The following is a 22,898-nucleotide window of genomic DNA, read 5'->3' as shown; positions in this document are numbered from 1 at the left end:
AACATCTTTATGGATTAAACGGTTAAAAAACAAAACAAAACAAAACAAAAAACAAAGTTTAACTCCTTGCTGGCGTATATCCCTGAAAGACATAGGGCATTCGGCTCAAGGGGGACACTGAAGCGGATTGTTGGGAGTACGAACTAACTAGAATTACTAACGCCATGTGAGGACGGACCGCAGCACGTGGACACTCCGAATTTCAGGCCCTGGCGCCGCAGGGAGCAGGCCGGGAGGGGGCGGGGTGTTCTGAGAACGAGGCTCACGTGGCAGAATCCGGGTCCTTTCTTAGGGGGTCTCTCTGGAACCCGCGGGGAGGCTGACTCCTCGGCAGGGGGAACGGGAGGGAGGTGTGTCGCCACGGAGCCCTTTGACCCAGCTCGTCTGGCCGGCTCACTCGGGGAAGTGGGGAAGTTGGGCACTGAGGGCGCCTGCTAAGAAGTTAGGGACCCAAGGGCGGGCTCTCGGTGGAGTGGCGCCCCAGGAGCCGTAGCGATCGGGAGAAAGGGGAGGACTCCGGGAGGTACCAGGGGGCTGCTCATCGTCAGCGCTCTAGTCTGGATTCCGACCATCCCCATTTCCACACGAGGAGAAAGATGAGGCTCGGAACGGTAAACCAACTTACTCCGGGGTGCAAGAAGGAGAACTGGGCTTCTCCAAGTTGCTGATAAGGCAGCCTTGTTCTAGCAATTGCAAACCCCGGGGTTGGGTGTGTTTCAGAGGGCTTCACACGCAGGGAGGGGCTTAGCGGGGCTCTCCTCCGCCCGGCTTCCCAGCACGTCTACAAAGCCATCTTACTTTTAAAGGAGCCGAGGCCTGGGCCCTAAGAGGAAACCGACAAAAAGACTCGGGGTCCACAGACGCCTGGAGCGTCCGGACCCCACGGCCAGGCGCACGGTGCGCACACCGCACCGGGCGGCCACCGCCGACGCGCGCGCGCGGGCGGAGGACACCCGCCTCCTCGCCGGCAGGGGACTTGGGCGCGCGAAGCCAGGCCCCGCCCCCGGTCCACCTCTTCCGCTCGGCCCTGAGGAGTCTGCGCGGCCTCGGGATCCGTTCCGACGCGGCCACGTTGCCCTGTGAGCCAGCCCGCGGCGCCCGGCTCCCGGCACCCCTCGGCTCGGCCTCCTGCCGGGCTCTGGGGCCCAGGCCTTCCCGCGCTGTCGGCGTCGGGGTGCGGCTGCGCGGGGATTGGCCTGGCCGCCCGAGAGCCCCGCGCGCGTCCGGGCTCCCGGCCTCCGAGGCCCCGCCCCGCTCCGGAGCGGAGCCGCCGAGCGAGCGCGCCGGGCTCCGCCAGAGCTCGGCTCCGTGCTCATGCCCTGCGGCCCAGTGGGCCCGCGCCATGGCCTCCGGGAGCGTGGCCGAGTGCCTGCAGCAGGAGACCACCTGCCCCGTGTGTCTTCAGTACTTCGTGGAGCCCATGATGCTCGACTGTGGCCACAACATCTGTTGCGCCTGCCTGGCCCGCTGCTGGGGGGCCGCGGAGACCAACGTGTCGTGCCCGCAGTGCCGGGAGACCTTCCCGCAGCGCCACATGCGGCCCAACCGGCACCTGGCCAACGTGACCCAGCTGGTGAAGCAGCTGCGCACCGAGCGGCCGTCGGGGCCCGGCGGCGAGATGGGCGTGTGCGAGAAGCACCGCGAGCCCCTGAAGCTGTACTGCGAGCAGGACCAGATGCCCATCTGCGTGGTGTGCGACCGCTCGCGGGAGCACCGTGGCCACAGCGTGCTGCCGCTCGAGGAGGCGGTGGAGGGCTTTAAGGTAGGGCCGGGCCCGGCGGACAAAGGGGGCGAGCCGGGGGCTTTGCTGGCCTGCCGCCGAGAAAATGGCGAGCCGGACGTGGGGCCCAGCGCCGTCATTTCCTCCCTGTCGGCCGCCGAGCCTCCGCGCTCAAGACTCGGCAGGGAGAACCTGTAGCTGGCCAGGCCAGAGGCGTCCCCACCCCCATCGCTTCCCCGCCACTCCAGCACCCCCCACCCCCCGCCCCGTTAACTGCCTCCACGCGTGCGGGGCAGGGACGGCGCGAGGGGACGCTCCCTTGACAAAGGAGGTGCACTTGGAGCCGCGCGTCCCCTGCGAGAGGCCTTGGAGACCTCGAACCCGAGCTGGCCCCGGGAGAGCAAACCGAGCGGCCGCTGCGGGCCCGGCTGAATTCACAACCAAAGCAGTGCCTGTCCCTTAATCTGTGTCCCCGGCACTTCCCTGTCACCTGTTTTAGGAGCTAGTGGAAATGAAAACAGCTCTTTACTGCTGGAGTGAATCGTTTAGGCACTCTGAGACTCGGGAGAGAACGGTCATCATGAGGAGTGAGTGAACTCACAAGACCTGAAGAGGCCTTTGTGGACTGTTGAATAAACACTGGCAGGACTCCACAGAAATGCAAAAATGTTACTTATAAAGGAGCTCTACAGTGATAATGCATCTATTTTGAGGGCTGCAGGAATACACACACACACACACACACACACAGAGTTGTATTTGTTTAAATGTGAGTTCATCCAAATGTCAGTGCTGTTTACAGAGCTGACACCTGTATCATTTCACTCGCCGGTGATAAGATGTAGTTTGGGAAAGTGATGTTTACCGATTCTGTGCATGAGGAAAATAAATCATTTTCTCTGCAGTCCTCCGAGGAAGAGGTGCACCTTAGCTTTTGAGCCTTCTTAGCCAGATGCCTCATAACTTATGCAGAACCCATCTAGGAACTGGTAGGTGGCTCAGAGTTTAAATAACAAATCGCTAAAGCAGAGCTGTGCTGACCCCTGTGCTTTGGGCTCTTCCCAGGAGTGGCATTGTGGTCTGAGGACAGTCCAGCCGGGCCTTGGCATCTGTTGTTTGGGTTCCTGTGTGATGAGCAGAGTAACTATTCTGATGCTGAGATCTGTATAATCTTGACCTGCCCAACTGTTTGCTTTCTTCAGGAACAAATCCAGAATCGGCTGGACCATCTGAGAAGAGTAAAAGACTTGAAGAAGAGACGGCGGGCACAGGGGGAGCAGGCAAGAGCTGAGCTCTTGGTAAGGGTCCATCCAGATCTCCATCCTGCAGAGGCATTGCATCTGGATAGTAACCTTCTGAACTACTGTCTCTGATACTCTTTGAGAAATCTCAGTCTTGGCCGGGGTACGGTGAAAACCAAACAGCCTGTCGTCCCTTTGGTGTCTGTCAATCCCACCACTTAGCTCTGCCACACACAGCTGAATGAGACCTTGGCACCCCTTGCTTGAAAGTAGGTTGAAGAAACTTCTCGGTGATCCTGAGTGGACTGAACTTACACGTACAGCAGTGTCAGCTCTGGGAAGTTTGTCCAGAGAGGTACAGCCTCTAGGAATCTAGAATCTTGGGTTTGCTCCTTGGCTCTGACACTAGTCAGTTTAGATGGAGAGGTGGTGCAGCCTCTCTTGGCCTTAATTTCTTTGTGAAATCGAGGGGTCAGATGAAACCTGTGGTTCTCCAGCAGGCTGGTGCTGCCCTTTCTGCCTTTGAAATGGTAAATGGTCTGTTTGGGGCCAAGTTGAAGGCTGAGTGGGAAGGTGGAACAAGGTTGATAAGTATTTTTGCAGCAAGAAACAGACCTGTGCCAGGCAAATTGTTCCTGCCAGGGCGTCAGTCACAACCCCTTTTGGGAACACTGATCTTCAAGGTTTCTTTTAGCTTTAATTTTGTACATCTAAGACTATATTGTATGCTTTATGCCTTTGAAAGTCTTACTCAGCTGAGAAGAGATATGAGCTTATGAAAAGGGTCTATAACACAAGGTGTGTATGTATCGTGTGCACGTAATGTGCACAAGCGTGTGCTACAAAGATGCCTAGTAAGTGCCTAAGAAGGTTGGTTAGAGAGGTGTGGTGAGGTGGGGTGTCGTCTTGGAGCAGCTGAGTTCAGATCAGGTTTGGCAAACTTTCTAAAAGGGGCCAGTAGTAGTTTTAGCTTTGTGGGTTTACACAAGCCGAATCACAACTAAATAGCTCAGTTATTGTTCCTCAGAAGCAGCCATGTCCAATACATGGATGAGTGGGTGTGGCTGGATTCAAGGAAATGTTTCTTGACTGTTCTAGAGCCATTTGGTGACCATTTATTTATTCAGAAATAATTTCACTCTGTAGCCCAAGAATGTCTTGAATTCTGAATATCCCTTGCTTAGTCTTCTGGGATTACAGGTATGCACTGCCACACTTATAATTCCTTAGAAGTCTTGGTTTTTTTGTGATGAGGTCTTACATAGCTCAGGTTGATCTTGAATTCATTATATTGCTAACGCTGACCTTAAAGCCCGTCTTCCCATCTCTGCCTTCCAAGCGCTGGGCATACAGGCATTCACCAGCACACCTGACTCCGGCTTCCTGGCAGTGGGATAGTGGGTGGAGAAGGAAAGACAGACAAACTGGAATAGACACATTGTGTGGAGAACAGAAAGGAGGACACCTTCTTCAATGCCAAGCCCACAAGCATCCCGAAAAATCATAGGGCATGGATCATGTAAAGGGACCAAGTAAACAAGGCTAGAAATGTGTACTTGATCGTTACAGATCACCTCCACAGGACACACACCTCACCTTGCCACTTCTCTATGGCTGTTTCATGACTCTGGCAGGCAGGGTATGATCTGACCTTGTCCCTCGGTGCTCACGGGCTCCAAGCATGTAGAACCATGTGTCTTCTCTCCCCACATGATTACCTGTGCCTTTTGCTCAACCTAGAAAGCCTATCTAGTTTATGCTTCCACGGCATTCTTCAAGATCCTGTGTGGACATGGATTTGGGGAAGACAGTTCTTCTTTATCCACCATGATGGTTTCTCATGAACCTGACTCTCACTTGACCGAGTCCCTTAAGGTCAGGGACTCTTTCTTAATTGCCATTGGAGTAATTCAATTCATGGTCATTGTGTGTCTGGTGTATAAAGACTGCAGAGAGAGAGAGAGAGGGAGGGAGGGAGGGAGAATGAATGAGAATCTGTTTTAGTATGAAGAGTTGTAGAAGTGAGCCTTTCCTGTTCACTGCCTTTGTTTGTTGTGTGCAGAGCCTGACCCAGATGGAGAGGGAAAAAATCGTTTGGGAGTTCGAGCAGCTCTATCACTCCTTGAAGGAACATGAGTATCGCCTCTTAGCTCGCCTCGAGGAGCTAGACTTGGCCATCTACAACAGCATCAATGGCGCCATCACTCAGTTCTCCTGCAACATCTCTCACCTCAGTGGCCTGATTGCCCAGCTGGAAGAGAAGCAGCAGCAGCCCACCCGGGAACTCCTACAGGTAACCAGGAGAGCCCTGCAGGGCAGCTTGCTGGACGCAGCAGGACAGGGCAGCTTCACTGTTGTCACAAGTTCACGGTTCCCTTTGTCCTTTTGGACTGCCTGAGTGCCGGGCACTTCGGAAGGAAAGCCTGTTGTGACTGACACACTCAGTTCTTCAGTTGCACTGTGTCATGGAACGGGAAAAGAAAACCCTAGTCTCTGGGCCTGTCCTGCACTACGTGGTCAGATCGCAGGCCAGGCCCTTGACACTGTCAGGGCTTCCCTGATCTCATTTGCTCAGGCTGGATTATGATAAAGCCTTTACTTTAATATGTGCATGGACGTTAGCACAGCCCGAAGACATCTAGAGAGCAGGTACGTTAGCCTGAACATGGCTGTAACTTGCCTGTGTTAGTGTAGCTGAGGAAGGCCAGTGTACTCACAGGGCAAGACCACAGTATACATGATCTGCTGCCTGCCCTCCTGTCTTACCTTCCACTGCCACGGGCACTGTGGTGGGCACTGGAATTAAGTGGTAGGAAAATAAGCTTTCCTTAATTATGTTTTACTTTGAAGTTCAGACAATAAGTAAATGGTTGTCACATCTGTTAATAAATGCCATTTTAAACAGGTTATAGGTTAGTACAATAGTACATAGGTTAGTGAGCAAATTATGGCCTGCCATTTTTTTCTGTTGGTGCTTGGAACCAATTAGGTTTTCATATTTTAAAGATGTTTGGGAACTAGGTGCGAATGTTTTTCATCATAGGTGAAACTGTATGACATTGAGATTAGATGTCTATAAGTTTTATTAGACATAGCCATGCTCATTCATATATATAACATTCACTGCTTTTCCATTGCCTCAGTAGTACTGAGTATTTGTGTAGATAGTGAAACCTAAACTGTTGACCATCTAACTCTTCAAGAACAAGTTTTCTCACCGGTAGCACAGTAAGGGCAGACAGCTTAAGCTGTCTTGATGAATGTCACTTTTTCTGTTGGAGAGAGAAGGGGGAGTTTGCAAGGGAGACTGCTGACCTGTGAGGCAGATGACCAGGATGGTGGGAGTAGACGACAGTCTTGATGCAGGTGACGCCCAGCAGTGTCAGAGCTTTTTAAGTGACTGGTGACTCCACGTAGAATTGTCACAGTAATAATTTTGAGCAGTAACCATGTTAGAGTTGAAAAGTGACCAGGTGAGGTGAATAGAAACTCATAGGTGAAACTATTTGAAGGATGATGATGGAGCAGATTCCTAGAGACAAGGAGGCTTCTGTGCTTTATCTGGAGGGACTACTTGAAGAAACTAAACCTTTTAAAAGTGGGAGGAGGATGTCTGTGGTACAGATCAGGTGAGAGAACACGTGGACACAATCCAAAATGATGGGACATCAGAAGTGTATGCTACTAAGAGGGTTGTGGGGATAGAATAGCACATTTGTTCCAGGAGGTCCTCTGTTGTGTGAGAAGAGACTGCTGCAATGTATGGGAAAGCCTCTGCTCTCTGAGGCAGGGTAGGATTGTTTGGTCAGTGACAAATTGATGATGACTGATGGTAGGTGGGTGTGGCCATATGGCAGTGGAAGTCAGAGGACAGCTGTGTGGAATCCGTCCTCCCCTCCCACCTTTATGTGGGTTCTGGGGCTTGAACTCAAGTCATCAGGCTTGCAAGGTGCTCCTACCCTCTGGCCCCCAATGACAGTTTATTTGCTGGACTGTTCTGCCCTTTGTGGGTGATGTTGGCTGCCTTGGGTCTTCACTGCTACCATGTAAGTCCTGAGAAACAGAATTGGGCCTGTTTGGGCTGGAGTTTTTTTTTTTTTTTTTTTTTTTTTTTTTGCATGGAAAATAAAATTTCACCATTTCAAAATGTTGTTTCTGTAGCACAAACATAGCATTTTAAAATAATGAATTCAAATATCAGCTTACTATTTAAATCCAGAACACTTTTATCACCACCCCCCTAAAGAAACCCCATTTCATTTAGCAGTCCCTTTCATTCCTTTCTACCTCTAGTCCTTGTATCTGGGTTTTTTTAAAACATTTTCGGTGTTCAATAAAATCATACAATATGTGGACTTTTTATTTCTAGCTTCTTTTACTCAGCATAATTTTTTCAATATTCATTCTCATGGAATGAATTAATACCTTATTTCTTTTTATAGCTTAATATTCCATTGTGAATATATCCTACTCTGCCTCCTGAGTGCTGGGATTAAAGACATGTGTACCCAGCTGCTTCTTTTTTTAAGGATATATATGTGTGTGTGTGTATGTATATATACACATATATATATGTATGTGTGTGTGTATGTATATATATATATATATATATATATATATATATATATATATATAGTATGTTCTTTGGTATTTTGCCTGCATGTATGTCTGTGTACTAGATTCCCAGGAACTAGAGTTACAGTTGTAAGGTGTCATGTGGATGCTGGGAATTGAACTCAGGACCTCTGAAAGACCAGCCAGTGCTTTTAACCACTGAGCTATCCAGCCACTTGTCCTACCCTTTTTTTTTTTTTTTTTTTTTTTCAGACAAGGTTTCACAGTGTATCCCCGACTTGCCTCAAACTCACAGATCTGGAATTATAGGTTGCACCCGCATCCAGCATGTTTTGGGGAATTGTAATGGGGTTTTGTTTTAGTATGTTTTTTTGAGACAGTTTTGCTATGTTGCCTAAGCTGGCCTCAAACTCATATGTCCTGCTTTAACCTCCAAGATGCTATGACTTCATGCCAACACAGCTACCTCAGCATGTGAGAATAGTTTTTTACTATATGGATCATGAAATTGAAGGTGAATGATGGGAGTATGCATGGATCCAGTAAGGAGGAGAAGTCTGATGACTCTCCAGGGCTGTTTAGAGTTATGTCTTTGGAAAAGCAGACTGTCCAGAGGTCAGGGAAAAAAGGCACCCTCGACCTCTGTTCACTTTTTGGTTTTATGAACTGAAGATCTCGTATAACCCAGGTTGGCCTTGCACTTACCTTCTACCTCATTTCCCAAGTGCTACAGCTGCAAACTGTTGCATGCTGTTTCAGAACTTTATTGGAAGTTTTAACCAGTTGAATTAGATAAGAGACAACATAGTCATAAAAGGGGGCGGGGCCTGGTGTGGTGGTTCATACCTGTCTCCCTACACTGAGTCAGAAGGATTGCTATGAGTTCAAGGCCAAGCTAGGCTACAGAGTGACCCTGTCACTTGGCAAGTAGAGGTAGGAGGATCAGGAGTTTGAGCCTTCTTGGGCCACATGAGATCCTATCTGAGGAAGAAAAAAAGTTGAAAGAACATTCTATAGGAAAATGGGCAAAAGTCACCAAGAGATAAGCTGCCTACCAAAACTACACTAAGGTTTCCCTTATCAGTTAGAAGAGCAAGTGTTTGGGATGTTGTTAGATCTGCTGGTGGGAGTTCAAAGTTGTCAGACCCAAGTATGAAAATCCATACCAAGATGATTACAACATTGTGTGTAAGTCCTGGAAATAGTCTAACTTCCAAACCTAAAAGATTGACTTAGTCAGCTAAACACATGCCCAGCAGTATACTATGCAGCTTTTAAAAAGAAGAAAGGTAACTGAGAGGCCTGAAGCGGAAGTGCATACCTAGGCAAAGGTAGGAGAATCAATGCAATATTGAGACCAGCCTGGTCTGTACAAACGGTTTCAGGTCAGCCAGGGCTAGCTACATAGTAAGGTCCTGTCTCAAGAGGGTTGAGAAGAGGGATAGTACCTGTAAACTCATGTGGATGAAAAAATCAAAATGTAAACTAACTATGGGGCTGGGGAGATAGCTCAGTGGTTAATAATGTTTCCTGCCCTTTTAGGAGACCTGAGTTCAATTCCTAGCGTTCATATCAGGTGGCTCACAGCTGCCTGTAATTCCAACCCCAGGGGATCCAGTGAGTTCTTTTGGGTTCTTTGTGCAGACAGTGCACACATACAATAAAAATAAAATCTTAAAGTCATAAGAGAGTATGATACTTTGGGGTAAGAAAAAGAGATTGGAGATTACATGTATGAGCTAGTTTTGCAAAAGAAACGAAATCATGGGAAATGGGCAAATAAGATAGGAGGGGTCAGGAGGAGTGGCAAGGACTCTAGAATAAATTGTTAGGGTTTTTTGAACCAAAATAAAAACAGCAATGGGTTACAGCCCATTGAATAAAATAATAATCTATAATATCTGTTCTTAGGAAGCAGGGGTAGGTGGATCCTCAAGTTTGAGACTAGTCAAGGTTACATAATGAGATGCTGTCTTTAAAAAAGGGGTGGGATGGGGCTGAAGAGATGGCTCAGAAGTTAAGAGTACTGGCTGCTCTTCTGAGGACTCAGGTTTGATTCCCAGCACCCACATGGTAGCTCATAGCCAGCTATAAATCTGAGATCACATGCCCTCATCTGGCCTCTGCCGGCATCAGACACACATGTGGTACACAGACATACATGTAGGCAAAACTAGCATACACAAAAAAATAGTAAAATTTAAAAAAACTTTAAAGTGTTGGAGATGGCTCAGAGGTTAAGAGCATTGACTGCTCTTCCAGAGGTCCTCAGTTCAATTCCCAGCAACCACATGCTGGCTTGCAACCATCTATAATGAGATCTGGTACCCTCTTCTGGCATGTAGGCATACATACAGGCAGAACACTATACATAATAATAAATCCTAAAAGCAAGACAAAAAACTTTAAAAAGTAGAAAAATCCATAATAATAAGGGAGAGATTCTTCAGGCACTGTGTTTAAGTCATGGAAGAGATTTTAAAGTTAATGAAATACTTTTTGCAACTATCAAGTAAAAAATTGACTGTAGTGTCTGTAAGAGGGCTGGGTTTTCAGTGGCCCTGTGGAGAAAACTCAAGTTGTGCGTAGCATCTCATGGCTTTCCTTCTTTTCTCTTGCAGGACATTGGAGAGACACTGAGCAGGTACACTTTTCTGTCCTTGTGTTGTGTTGTAAACCAAGACTATGGGCCAGCATTTGTGAATCCGAATTAGAGACTAGCACCTGAGAAGTAGATGGCTTACTAAGTGCTGTCTGTCACTGAGGAATCTTACTGTTCAGAGGACTAGAGAACCTTATAAGCTCCTCAGTAGAACTTTAGAACTTGGCAGAGCCCAATGAAGTATACCTTTAATCACTGTACTTTCAAAGCAGAGGTAGGCGGATCTTTGTGAGTTTGAGGCCAACCTGATCAACATAGTGAGTTCCAGGACAGCCAGAGCTAAGTAGTGAGACCCTGTCTCAAAAAAAAAAAAAAAAAATCCACTTTGGAACTTTTGACAAATTGATGTTGGAGTGAGAGAGTTCACTTGTGGGGGTGCTGTAGTTTAGATGTAAGGACAGTTCCAGAGCTTGAAAAGAGTACAAGAGCAGATTGTGACTCTTGCTTCCTACAAATTTCAGAGTTTTTTCCATCTTCTTATCTCATTCTTTAATATAATGGGGGAAATAAGGCCTAAAAAAGATATGACTGGCTTGGAGGGTCACATGGATTCTGGTGTAGCCATTTCTCTACTGTGCTGTCAGATGGAGAGAGAGAGAGTGGAGCTCGGTGCTAGGACGTGTTTGCCATCAACGAGCCCAGGACTTGATTTGCCAGTGCTAGAAATGGAGGAGAGACACCAGACCAGAAGAAAGAGGGAGAATTTGGAGCAGGCAAGAAGACAAGGCAGCTGCAGGACAGATGTTTAGGCTTTGGAAAGTGTTTAATATGGGGTACCTACAGGATGAGACTGACTTTGACAAAGCTGAATTTGGAAATTGATTAAGCTCCTTCAAAGGAAAATGCAGTTTGATGGGTTGGCTGGGAGATGCATGCAAATAACTGTAGTCCTCAGAGCTGCTGAGATGAAGAGGAATTGGAAGTTGTAACAATCCCATTTGGGTGGCCAAGAAAGTAAGGCTGTGTCTGCTAGATTATTTGGGTTGAGTTTGGTTTGGTGTTATTTTGAGATAAGGTCTTCTATAGTAGGCTAGTTGTGAATTCTGGTCCTCCTGCTCCAGCTTCTTACATTGAAATGACAGGCATGAGCTACAATGCCAGTTTTGTGTTTGGTTTTGTATGGGGGTTTTGTTTTGTTTTTCCCTTTTCTGCAGTACTGGATATTGAACCCAGGGCCTTTGACATGCCAGAAATGCGCTCTACTATTAGTCCATATGCCCTACTCTTTTATTTTCCGGTTTTTGATGCAGAACTGGGATGGCAAGCCATCAACCTTGCATGAAAGTTGCTATCAGACCCTAGAAATTAGTAAAGAGTAGGCTTGGGGACCGTAGAAATATAGTTCAGCAGCTAAGAGCTCTTGCTACTCTTCCAGAGACTAAAGTTTGTTTCCCAGCACCCGCTATAAGTTGCCTGTGATTCCAGATCCAAGGGATCCCCTTTCTATCATCCACGGGCACTTGAAGATGTGGCATGCATACACACACACACACACACACACACACACAAATAAAATTAACTTTTTTTTTTTTTTTGAGACAGGGTTTCTCTGTTGTAGCCCTGGCTGTTCTAGAACTCACTCTGTTGACCAGGCTGGCTGCGAACTCAGAGATCTGCCTGCCTCTGCCTCACCAGTGCTGGGATTAAAGGTGTGTGTCACCACTGCACAGCCTATAAATCTTTTTTTAAAAGAACATACGGATCTGGAGAGATGGCTCAGCGGTTAAGATCTCTGGCTGCTCTTCTAAAGGTCTTGAGTTCAATTCCCAGCACCTGCATTATGGTTGTGCACCATCCATCTATAGTTAGAACCGATGCTCTCTTCTGACATAAAGGTGTACATGCAGAAAGAGCATTCATATACATAAATAAATGTTTAAAAAAAATAGATTTGGCTCTATGAGTTTCATTGACATAAGGTTTAAGCATAGTAAAAATTTTATAAGAAGTTTGTAGATAGCTACATATAGCTCTGTAGTTGGTGTGGTGGTGCCAGTGGTCTTCAGAGGCTGATTTCTTCCCATTTTACCCTGCCTGAAGTGTGGTCCTCATTTAGACCAAGAGAACTGCGAGAATGCCAATGATGTCTATGCCGATTTAAAGAAAAAGTATTCGTTTTTTTGGTGTGTGTGTGTATATGTGTGTGTGTTACATGTGTGGTTTCGCATGCATGATAGATGAGTACACACCACAACACATACAGAGATCAGAGGATAACTCGTGGGTCAGGAATTGGTTCTCTTTCTACAGTGTGGGTTTAGGGAATGCCCTAGCGCTGCAGATTCCTTTACCTGATGAGCTGTCTTCCCTGACCCTTTAAGCAGATTTTTGAAAATTCCATTAGATGCTTTTTAATCTCTCATTACAACTCAGTCGTAAGGTCACAGGTGGAAGATTGACCCGCCATGAGCTATAATGTGTGGAAGATGGGAGAAGGCAAGTTTTTGCTTTACAGTCCCTTTTTTCAGAGGTTAGGAAATTGGGTCTGATCCCTTACACAGAACCTCTCTGTCTAAAGATGGCCTTCTCTCTCTGTTTGGGAACCTGAAGATTCTAGACAATTGCCCACAAGGGCTTTTGTCATAACACTTTGCTTTCTGGCCAGGTTAGCCTCATAATTCATTTCAATATTGAAGACTTGCTCTTTTGTCTGCTTCATTTTGGAAGGTTTGTATTTTTTGTTTTTTGTTGTTTTTGTTTTGTCTTTTGATTTTCCAAGACAGGGTTTTTCTATGTAGCCCTGGCTGTCCTGGAACTCTGCTGTGTAGACCAGGCTGGCCTCGAACTCAGAGATCCACCCACCTCTACTTCCCAATTGTTGGGATTAAAGGTGTGTGCTGCCGCCACCACCTGGTTGTTTGGGAAGTTTTAAGACAAGATCTCACTTTGTAGCCCTAGACAACTTGAAGCAAGCAGTGATCCTCCTCGTGTTCCTGCCTCCTGAGGACTGGAATTTAGGGGGGAGCCACTGTACCCCCTGAAGACGTACTGTTCGCAAAGCCATGAGCTAGTGCTCTGGGGGAGATGAACATGAGCAAGATTATCTCACTTTCATCTCTAAAGGTGATTTAGAGGAAAATGGTGAAAGCTTGCAGTAGCTGGTTCTAAAAACTGCCCACTAGTGTTGGACAGAGTAGCCAGGCCCTGGCAAATTGAGGGAAAGGAATCACATATGGTTTGTTGTTGTTTTATTTTAGAGCTGAAAGAATCAGGATCCCTGAGCCCTGGATCACACCTCCAGATTTACAAGAAAAAATCCATATTTTTGCTCAAAAATGTCTGTTCTTGACAGAAAGTCTGAAGCAGTTCACAGGTAATATGAGGAGAGGAAGTGGGTTTGTATTCTGATATCTGTATGTTATCACCTGATGATGCATTTTCTAACCAGACAGAGTAATACAAACTGAATCTCTTCTCTTTTGTCCTTAGAAAAAATGCAGTCAGATATGGAGAAAATTCAAGGTAAATTTTCTATTGACTGGGCTCTTGATGTTTGAAGTTTCTTGGGAAGAAGCTGAGTATATTGAGAGTTCAGGAGGGTCAGCAAGATGGCTCAGTAAACGCACTCACTTACTGTGCAAGCCTGTGCAAGCCTGTTGACTGTTGACCTGAGTTTGAAACTTGGAACCTACATAACAGTGTAAGGAAAGAGCAGACGCCACATACACCACACACACACACACACACACACACACAGTACACACAGTCATCACACACACAGTCATCATCTGCTTCCCTACTTTACATTATTGACGGTTTCGTTTGAGTTTAGGTTTTTTTTGGGAGGGTGGGCACCAGATCTCATTACAGATGGTTGTGAGCCACATGGGTTGCTGGGAATTGAACTCAGGACCTCTAGAAGAGCAGTCAGTACTCTTAACCTCTGAGCCATCTCTCCAGCCCTTGTTTGAGTTTTTTTGAGACAGTCTTAATATGTAGCCTAGTCTAGCCTCTTCCTCACCAGTCTGCTGCCTCAGCCTCTGGGGTTACACATGTGCCATACCTGCACTCCACAAGTACATTTAGTTCAGTGGCTAGTTCAGAAGTGGCTTTCCTCAATCTGATTCTTGTTTATTTCTCTTCCTCTTCCTTTGCCACTTCAAAGACTCTTGGGTGAAATCCCTGGCCAACTAGAAATCCCACATAAATTAATGATGACAGTGGGTGTCATTTGAGCCACTCAGCTTCTGCAGCAGACGGTTTGTACACATTGAGTTGTAAATATATATGTTATGCAAATTTTGCCTTTGCAGAGTCAGGTGGCTCTCTGGAACGTGGAATTCTTGATCGTGACTCAGTCTGATACTATGTTCACACATGTTATCTGTATAGCCAGGGTTTCCAAGCCCTCTAGTCCTAAAAATTCTTCCATGAGCAAAGCATAATGGTCATGCCTGTAAACCTAATACTTGGACAGCTAATCAGGGATGACTGTCATGAGTTTAAAGCCAGCCTGGGCCATATAGTGAGCTTCAGGTCAGCCTGGGTTACATAGTAAGACTGTCTTTTTTTAAAAAAGAGCCGGGTAGTGGTAGTGCATGCCTTTAATCCCTGCACTTGGGAGGCAGATGGATCTCTGAGATCGAGACCAGCTTGGTCCACAAAGCAAGTTCCAGTTGAAGGCCAGCCTGGTCTACAATTCAAGTTCTAGGACAGCCAGAGCTGTTATACAGAGAACCCTGTCTTAAAAAAAACAGAAAAAGAGAGAAAAGGAAAAAAATTCATGGGTAGATAGCAGATATGGATTCATAACTGTGAACAAAGAAATCAATGCCCAATTGACACAAGGATTCTGAAATACTAGTAGATTCCGCTGCTCTATGATTTTTAACCAGATTAGGTTCACTTAACATGTTTCCTAGAAAGACACACAGGTTCAGTAACATCTTTTCTTTCTTGTTCTTTCAGAATTGAGAGAGGCTCAATTATATTCAGGTACGTGCTAGAAGACAAACAATGTTGGAGAAAGGAATACAAGCTTTCTGAACCTAACCACTATTACAAGTGGTTTGAGACTGCCTGAGTTTGGATCCTTTAGTTGCATATGTACAAATAGCATATAACCAGAAGCCTCTGGCTGTTTCCATGTGTTTTCTAAAGTGACATCTTTATCACTTTAAATAATTGTGGCATTCTAGAAACGTGGTTCTCCAGAAACAGAAAGATCCCACTGTAGTATGAACCTTCCCAACTAGTATCTGGGGCAATGTGCTGTTTGCCATAAACAGAAATGATTGAATCAGCTCTTATTTTTCGTGCTGGTTAGCCTGGGGGTCTTAGCCTTTCAGCAGTGTGCTCTGGGCAAAAATCTGACAACCCTTAGACATCCATCTTTAACTTACGATTCAGAGACTGAGTTAGTCTGGTTCCAGGAAACCCAAATCTGAGGTGTATTTACTTCTAACCTTTAATTACTAGGTCTTCCTTAATTGGGACAAAGGCTGTTATCAATGTTTATTTATGTATTTATGCATTTTAAGTATTTAGAATACATGTATATAGCATGTCTGCTGCTCACAGAAGCTAAAAAAAGTGTCAGATCCCCTTGAACGAGAGTCACAGATGATTGTGAGCCACCATGTAGGTGCTGGGAACAAAACCCAGGTCTTATGCAAAGGCAGCAACTGCTCTCAACTGCTGAGCCATTGCTTCTGCCATTGATATTTGTTTCTTTGAATACTGGCTGAGTATGTCACATGTTAGCACAGGCTAATATGTAAAACACTTTAGAGAGCGCTATTCTGCCCTTGGAATTTACAGTCTGGTTGGAGATAAGAGGTATACCCATGACACAAGAAAGACGAGTTGGTGCTGGACATATAGCTCATTGGCAGGTTGTGAACCTGTGTGTGTATAAGGGCCTTTGTTAAATTCATAGCACCAAAAAGAGTGGATGAGAGTAGATAGGTCACTTTTGCAGACAGATTGTTGAACCAAGGGTCACCTCGCCTGTAACCTATCATGAATTTTTTAAATGTTTGTTTATTCTTTGAGAATTTCATTCAATATATTTTGATCATGGAATCCAATTTGTATTGGCTGAGCATGGAGCCTGACCTGGAATGTAGTTGATAGACCCAGTATCATCCTGTTGAAGAAAATTGATTTTCCCTCTCCAAGCACTATCAATTTCGAATAGCTTCTTTGCTAGGGGTGGTACTTCGTGCCCACTTTCCCATCTCCATGCTGGAATTTTGTCTGGCTTGAGCTTGTGCAGGCCTTTATACATGCTGTCACATCATATGTGTGTTTATATGTACATCTGCCCTGTTCTGTTGGAAGAGTTTCCTTGAAGTCATCTACCACTTCGGCTCTTAAAGTCTTTCCACCCCTTCTTCTGCATAGACTCCTGAGCCTTGAGAGGAAGAATGTTATACAGACATACCATTTAGGACTGAATATTCCAAAGTCTACACTGACCATTTATGGATCTCTGTTAATTACTATCTATTGCAAAAAGAAGCTTCTCTGAAAAGGGTTAAGCAGTGTACTTATCTATGCATATAGCAGTGTGTTATTAGTAGTCACTTTATTGCACTGTTCATTTAGCAGAATAACTGTCCCCTTGGACCTGTGACCTACTAGCCTTGGGTTCTTAACCTCAGTGACAGCGTCACGTATGGGTTCCATCTTATGAAGCAGACCTAAAATGCAATCATAAGATGGTTGGTTATTTCCGTAACATTTTTGCCACTACTCACCAGTGGGCATGTCTTGCAGGCAGATCATTATTACAGTTCCCAGGGTTCTGAGTTGGGTGAGATGAATGATTACTTTTCTCCTCCAGTAGCATGTATAGCACCTTTAAATGCCAGCAGGTAGGGGTGAAGCTTCCACTTGAGCACCAACTCAATTTCTCCATGTTCTGTGATATAAGTATGTAGTGTCTTCAGCAACAGGGACTTATCATCAAATTGTTGAGGATAGCCAATAACAATGGCCTGTAATGTGAGGGGAGGGGCAGTTGAGACACCATTGAGCAACAACTCAAGAAAAGATTGACTCATTCATAGTCCTGGTAGGGGTTTTTAGTAGTTTATTGTGTTTAGTTGAGAGATTGTCCCCAGAATCCCATTATATGGTAACTTATCTATGCATAACATTTAAATTCATTTTGTCTGTATATATTTTAGGAAGCTTATTCAGTATTAGGTTTCCTTGAGGCTTTTTCAAAAAGCTTTAGTATTATCTCTCCCCATATAACACTTTGTACCCTGCCCTCCCATCGCCTGTGAAATTTAATTCTCCTAGTTTCCCCTTTATCTTTTTGGTTTATGTTTTCTTTTTTGTTTTTCGGGACAGGGTTTCTCTGTGTCGACCTGGCTGGCCTTGAACTCAGATACACTTGCCTCTGCCTCCCAGGTGTTGGGGTTAAAGGCATGCACCACCACTGCCCGGCTTTAAAAAAAATTATTTTTGATGCTATTGTAATGGGATCATTTCTCTAATTTCTTTCTAAGTATGTTTGTTATTTGTATATACAAAGACTACTTATTTTTGTGTGTTAATTTTATATCCTGCTACGTTGTTGATGTGTTTATCAGCTGTAGAAGTTTCCTGATGGACTCTTCAGGGTCTTTTATGCATAAAACATTATGTCATCTTCAATTATCAGAGCATGGTGGCGCACACCTTTAATCTCAGTACTTGGGAGGTGGAGCCAAGCGGGTCTCTGTGAGTTCGAGGCCAGCCTGGTCTACAGAGTGAGTTCCAAGATAGGCTCCAAAGCTACACAGGGAAACCCTGTTTCGAAAAGCCATTTTAAAAAAAAAAATTGTCATCTTCAAATAAGGATATGATGAATCTTCCTTTCTGTTTGTATCCCCTTGATCTCCTTCAGTGGTTCTAGTCCTCTAGCTAAGACTTCAGTACTGTACTGAATAGGTATGGAGAAAGGGGATGTCTGTCCTGGCAAAGTAAATGTTTTCCTCCATTGGTGCTGGTCTCTGGTTAATCACCGATGATTCTTCAGCTCCAGATGACCAGATACCACTCATTCTTAACACAAAAATACCACACAGACGACCACAGTAGAGTCTTGGCTTCCTCCAGCAACTTCACAACCAGGCCTCCATCATTTGCATTTCTCTGGACACTCTTGCCTTCCAAGTTCAAACAGAACAGCCCACTGAGCTGTGCATACTCAAGTTCAAAGGCAATCACAGTCCTCCCAAAAAACATGGTCAGGTCTGTGTAGCAATTTCCCCCTTCTGGTACTGTAGATGAATTTCTAAACAATCTTATTAAATAAGAAACCCAGAGCCAAATACAGGGGTGAAAGCCGTAGAGATCAGAGAAATAATGATAGCCACCAACTAACCTTAGCTCACCATGCCTCCTTAGCTTCTCAAGAGAACCAGCTTCCTGTCTAACCTGCGCCTTTATTGCCTTGCTGTTCTGTCTTCTCATTGGCTCTTAGCCTCTCTGTACAGACCTCTAGGTCTCTATGGTTGATACTGGGATTAAAGGTGGGTGTCACCACCCTTGGCTGTGTCCTTGAATGCACAGAGACTCTGCCTGCCATGTGATTGTATTAAGGGCATGTGCTACCACCACCTGACTTTTGTTTATGGCTGGCTATGTCCTCTGATCTCCAGGCAAACTTTATTTATTAACATACAAATAAAATATCACCACATTTCCCCTTTTTTTCTAATAAAAATAAAAACTGATTAAAAAAAGTTATAAGAAAAACTATATTCAATAAGCACAATGACTATATACAACGTCTACAAGCAATAAATATATCAACAATGTCTAGTCCATTTGCATTGGACAAACTCAGAGAAAATATTTCATTATCTATCCTAAATTGGTAAGTCCAAAATGTATCTGAATCACTTTCTATCCTAACTTATATTACTAATAGAGAACTATCTTATAATGTCTTTCAAATTTATACACTTTACACTTCTTTAGTGAGTTGAGTTTCTTTTTTGAAATTCTTAACAAGGAAAACTATAACTATAACTATCTAATCTTCAACTCCCTCAGAGACCCAAGAAGGGAATAATATTACCTAGCACAACAGGAAGTGCAAACAAGATGTGAATTGGTAGAAACAGCCAGCTGCCTGGACAGTCCCCCAAGGCTCTTTCACAGCATTGGGGCATCCTCTTCAGCCTATAGGCTTAGCGTATCTACAGACTCATTTGTGAAGTAGGATGTGCACAAGGCCTACAGCTCGACCTCACATTCAGTGCGAGTAGTCCATGTACCAGATAAACCTGAATTTTACCAATGTCCTGTCATGATTCAGGATTTTAAATTTTGGAAATTGTTAGTGTTTCTGTCTTTGTTAGAGCTTCTGTTGTTCAGAGGAGACAACTATGGCCACAAATAACCTGGGGAGGAAAGGGTTTATTTCTTCTTGCACTTTCAGGTAGCAGTCCATCATTGAGGGACAGTCAGGGCAGAAACTGATGCCGAGGCCATGAGGAAAGCTGCCTACTGACTACCCATGGCTTGTTGAGTCTGCTTGCTTGCTTGCTTTGCTTCCTGTCTGTCTCTCTCTCTTTCCTCCCTTTTTTTTCCTTTTCCAGAGCTGAGGACTGAACTCAGAGCCTTGTGCTTGCTAGGCAAACACTCTACTGCCGAGCTAAGTCTGCTTTCTTAAACACCCCACATCCACCTACCCAGGGATGACATGAATTCTCCACAATGTTAGATTAAAAGCCAAAGAGCAATGGAGTAATCTGCTTTAAGGCAAACCAGGCAACCAGGTGAGGTGGCACACACCTTTAATCCCAGCACTTAGTGGCAGAGGCTGTTGAATCTCTGAGTTCTAGGTCAGCCTGGTCTACAGAGTGAGTTCCAGGACAGTGGGACTTATGTAGAAAGACCTCGTCTTTATTAAAACAAAAAACTAGGCAGAGGCCGGATGTGGTAGTGTATGCCTATAACCCCAGCAGTTGGGAAGCTGAGGCAGGGCAATCAGGGGCTTACAGTCATGTTTTGCTATGTAGTTTGTTTGAGGCTAAGGTATCTGATCTGCACAGATTGTCTCAGGAAAGGAGAAAACATGAATAGGGTGTGGGTGTGCAAGACAGAATCTGAGAAGAAATGAAAGAATGATTTGAAAGATGGCAAAGTGGGCAGAATCTCAGTTCTTTATCCAGAATTCTGAACTCCAGAATATCTGTAAACCAAAATTTCGTTGGTTGTTTTTCAGTAAATTTATTAAAATTGCAATTCCTGGTGTTGGAGGGATGACTCGGAGGTTAAGACACTGGCTGCTCTTCCAGAGGTCCTGAGTTCAATTCCCAGCAACTACATGATGGCTCATAACCATCTATAATGGGATCTGATGCCCTCTTCTGGTGTGCAAGCATAAAAGCAGACAGAAGACTGTACATATGCATAAATAAATCTTTAAGAAAATAGCAACTCCTGAATTTATGTGACCAAGAGCCTCTATCTGTTGTAATATGACTATGCATGTTTCCAAGCATGTCTGTTAAGGTTGATTGTACACTGCAATGCTAGACTTCGCTGTGTATATTGGTAATATTCAGCTTCATCTTAAGCTGTTGGCCACCAGAATTTTCAAATTCAGTAATTAGACATGGATAAAGAAGCCTCAGCTGTAGTCTGATGGAAATTCAGTCTTATATGTGAGAGAAGGATGGGAGTAAAATTGTATTGCTTTCATTGTTATCCGCACAGAGGGGGACCAGCTAATCTAACACAGTTTTAGGTTTTGATACCAGACTGCTGTATAGCACTATGTGACCTAGGCTGGTCTAAAACTCAGGAAGATACTACTGCCTCAGTCTCCTGAGTGTGCCACCATGCCTGGTTCCAAAAGTAATTTTTGAAATATGTAGTTGTATGATGTGTTTGATCATAAAATGAATACAACCACTAGTGGACATCTCTTGCTGTGTTCTAGGGGAGTAGGCAAAATGCCAGATGGTCTTGAGTGGGCTCTTCTGGCTTTCAGCTGACCATCCCCTCTTTGTTTCTACAGTTGATGTGACCCTGGACCCAGACACAGCTTACCCCAGCCTGATCCTTTCTGATAATCTGCGCCAAGTACGGTACAGTTACCTCCAACAGGACCTACCAGACAACCCTGAGCGGTTCAATCTGTTTCCCTGTGTCTTGGGCTCTCCGTGTTTCATCGCTGGGAGACATTACTGGGAGGTAGAGGTGGGAGATAAAGCCAAGTGGACCATAGGTGTCTGTGAAGACTCGGTGTGCAGAAAAGGTGGAGTGACCTCAGCCCCCCAGAATGGATTCTGGGCAGTGTCTTTGTGGTATGGGAAAGAATACTGGGCTCTTACCTCCCCGATGACTGCCCTCCCCCTTCGGACCCCTCTCCAGCGGGTAGGGATTTTCTTGGACTATGATGCTGGTGAGGTCTCCTTCTACAATGTGACAGAGAGATGCCATACCTTTACTTTCTCTCATGCTACCTTCTGCGGGCCAGTCCGGCCCTACTTCAGCCTAAGCTACTCGGGAGGGAAGAGCGCAGCTCCTTTGATCATCTGCCCTATGAGTGGGATTGATGGGTTTTCTGGTCATGTTGGGAATCACGGCCATTCCATGGAGACCTCCCCTTGAGGAAGTGAACGTAGACCACAAGTGCTGTTGCTGTAATGCTACCCCAGGCACAAGGGATCTTGTTGTCTTGTCAATTCCTGTCCATCACAGTTGAGTGTCCTTACCATTTTCCATGCCCTTACCGTGAGAGACAAGATGTTCATGGTCTCTACTATACTTTTCCTTCCCCTGAAGATTGTGAGATGTAATGAGAAGTATTGCTATTTCCCAGAAATAAAAACCAGATTCTTCCTCCTGTGTTTCACTTTTTTTTTGTTGTTTTGTTTTGTTTTTGTTTTTGTTTTTGTTTTACACATGACTGAAGTAGATAAAGAATATGGATAGGATTTGGAGAACCACTTTCGAGGTTCCTGCCCTGACTTTTCTCAATGATGGACTGTGATGTAAAAGTGTAATCCAAATAAACCCTTTTCTCCCAAGGTGCTTTTGATCAGTGTTTATCATAGCAACAGAGAAACTAAGACAGAAATTGGTACCAGGTTTGTGAGCTGTTGCTGTGATAGACCTGGCCTTGTTTTGGGAAGGACTATGGAAGTGTTTGGAACTTTGGTTTGGAAAAGCCATTGCATATTAGAAGTATAATGTGCTGTGGGAGCTTGGAAAATAAGAGTGTTGAGAGAAATGCAGATGATAGAGACCAGACTTGTGAAGCTTCAGAGGGAAGCAAAAACTATTGGGATCATTTGTGTAATGTTTTTGAATTAAGAATGTGTGATTTCTGGACAGCTGGGGCTTAAGAACTGGCTGTGAATAAACAAGAGACCAGCACCACTGAAGTGAAACCTTTGCTTTATTGGGACAGTCGATGCTGGTTAGCTGGGGCTGGAGATCAGCTGATTAACAAAAGGCCAGCACGTTGAGGTGAAATCTTCTGGGAAGTTTTTCCTCAAGGTCAGCACACAGAAACTGGGCCAGAAGAGGCTAATTCTGCATCTCAAGGTAGTAGCAAAACTCGGTAATGTGTAAGCATCTCCCATGTGGTTCTTGGTTTGGCTGCATGAACAACAAGATTAAAGGGGTCATGGAGAGAAGCTGAGGTTTGGTTTCCTGAAGTGGGATCGTAGTCCCTGAAGAGAGCCCAAGAGAAGCTATTGGTGAAGGTATGGCCAGTTGCAGCGGAGACCCCGGCATATTG

At 45.2% G+C, this 22,898-nt stretch overlaps 1 protein-coding gene across 1 annotated transcript; it reads left to right on the top strand.

Moving 5' to 3' along the window:
- The first annotated feature begins 1,039 nt into the window (after window positions 1-1,039).
- Window positions 1,040-21,763, top strand: Trim27 (tripartite motif containing 27). Its single transcript, XM_028879307.2, has 8 exons — window positions 1,040-1,762; window positions 2,923-3,018; window positions 5,024-5,254; window positions 10,158-10,180; window positions 13,396-13,511; window positions 13,628-13,660; window positions 15,107-15,133; window positions 21,168-21,763. The coding sequence occupies exons 1-8, from the start codon at window positions 1,343-1,345 to the stop codon at window positions 21,761-21,763; spliced, it is 1,542 nt and encodes a 513-aa protein (XP_028735140.1). The 5' UTR covers window positions 1,040-1,342.
- Window positions 21,764-22,898: the final 1,135 nt, after the last annotated feature.

The sequence above is a fragment of the Peromyscus leucopus genome, chromosome 5 (genome assembly GCF_004664715.2).
Source record: "Peromyscus leucopus breed LL Stock chromosome 5, UCI_PerLeu_2.1, whole genome shotgun sequence".
NCBI lineage: Eukaryota > Metazoa > Chordata > Mammalia > Rodentia > Cricetidae > Peromyscus > Peromyscus leucopus.
Note: the sequence above shows the minus strand (reverse complement) of the source record. Positions and strands in the feature narration are given on the sequence as shown.

Coding starts and splice junctions, on each gene's coding strand:
- Trim27 (XM_028879307.2), top strand. CDS start 1,343: ATGGCCTCCGGGAGCGTGGCCGAGTGCCTGCAGCAGGAGACCACCTGC. Junction 1,763..2,922: donor AGGCGGTGGAGGGCTTTAAG/GTAGGGCCGGGC, acceptor TGCTTTCTTCAG/GAACAAATCCAGAATCGGCT. Junction 13,512..13,627: donor AAGTCTGAAGCAGTTCACAG/GTAATATGAGGA, acceptor TTTTGTCCTTAG/AAAAAATGCAGTCAGATATG.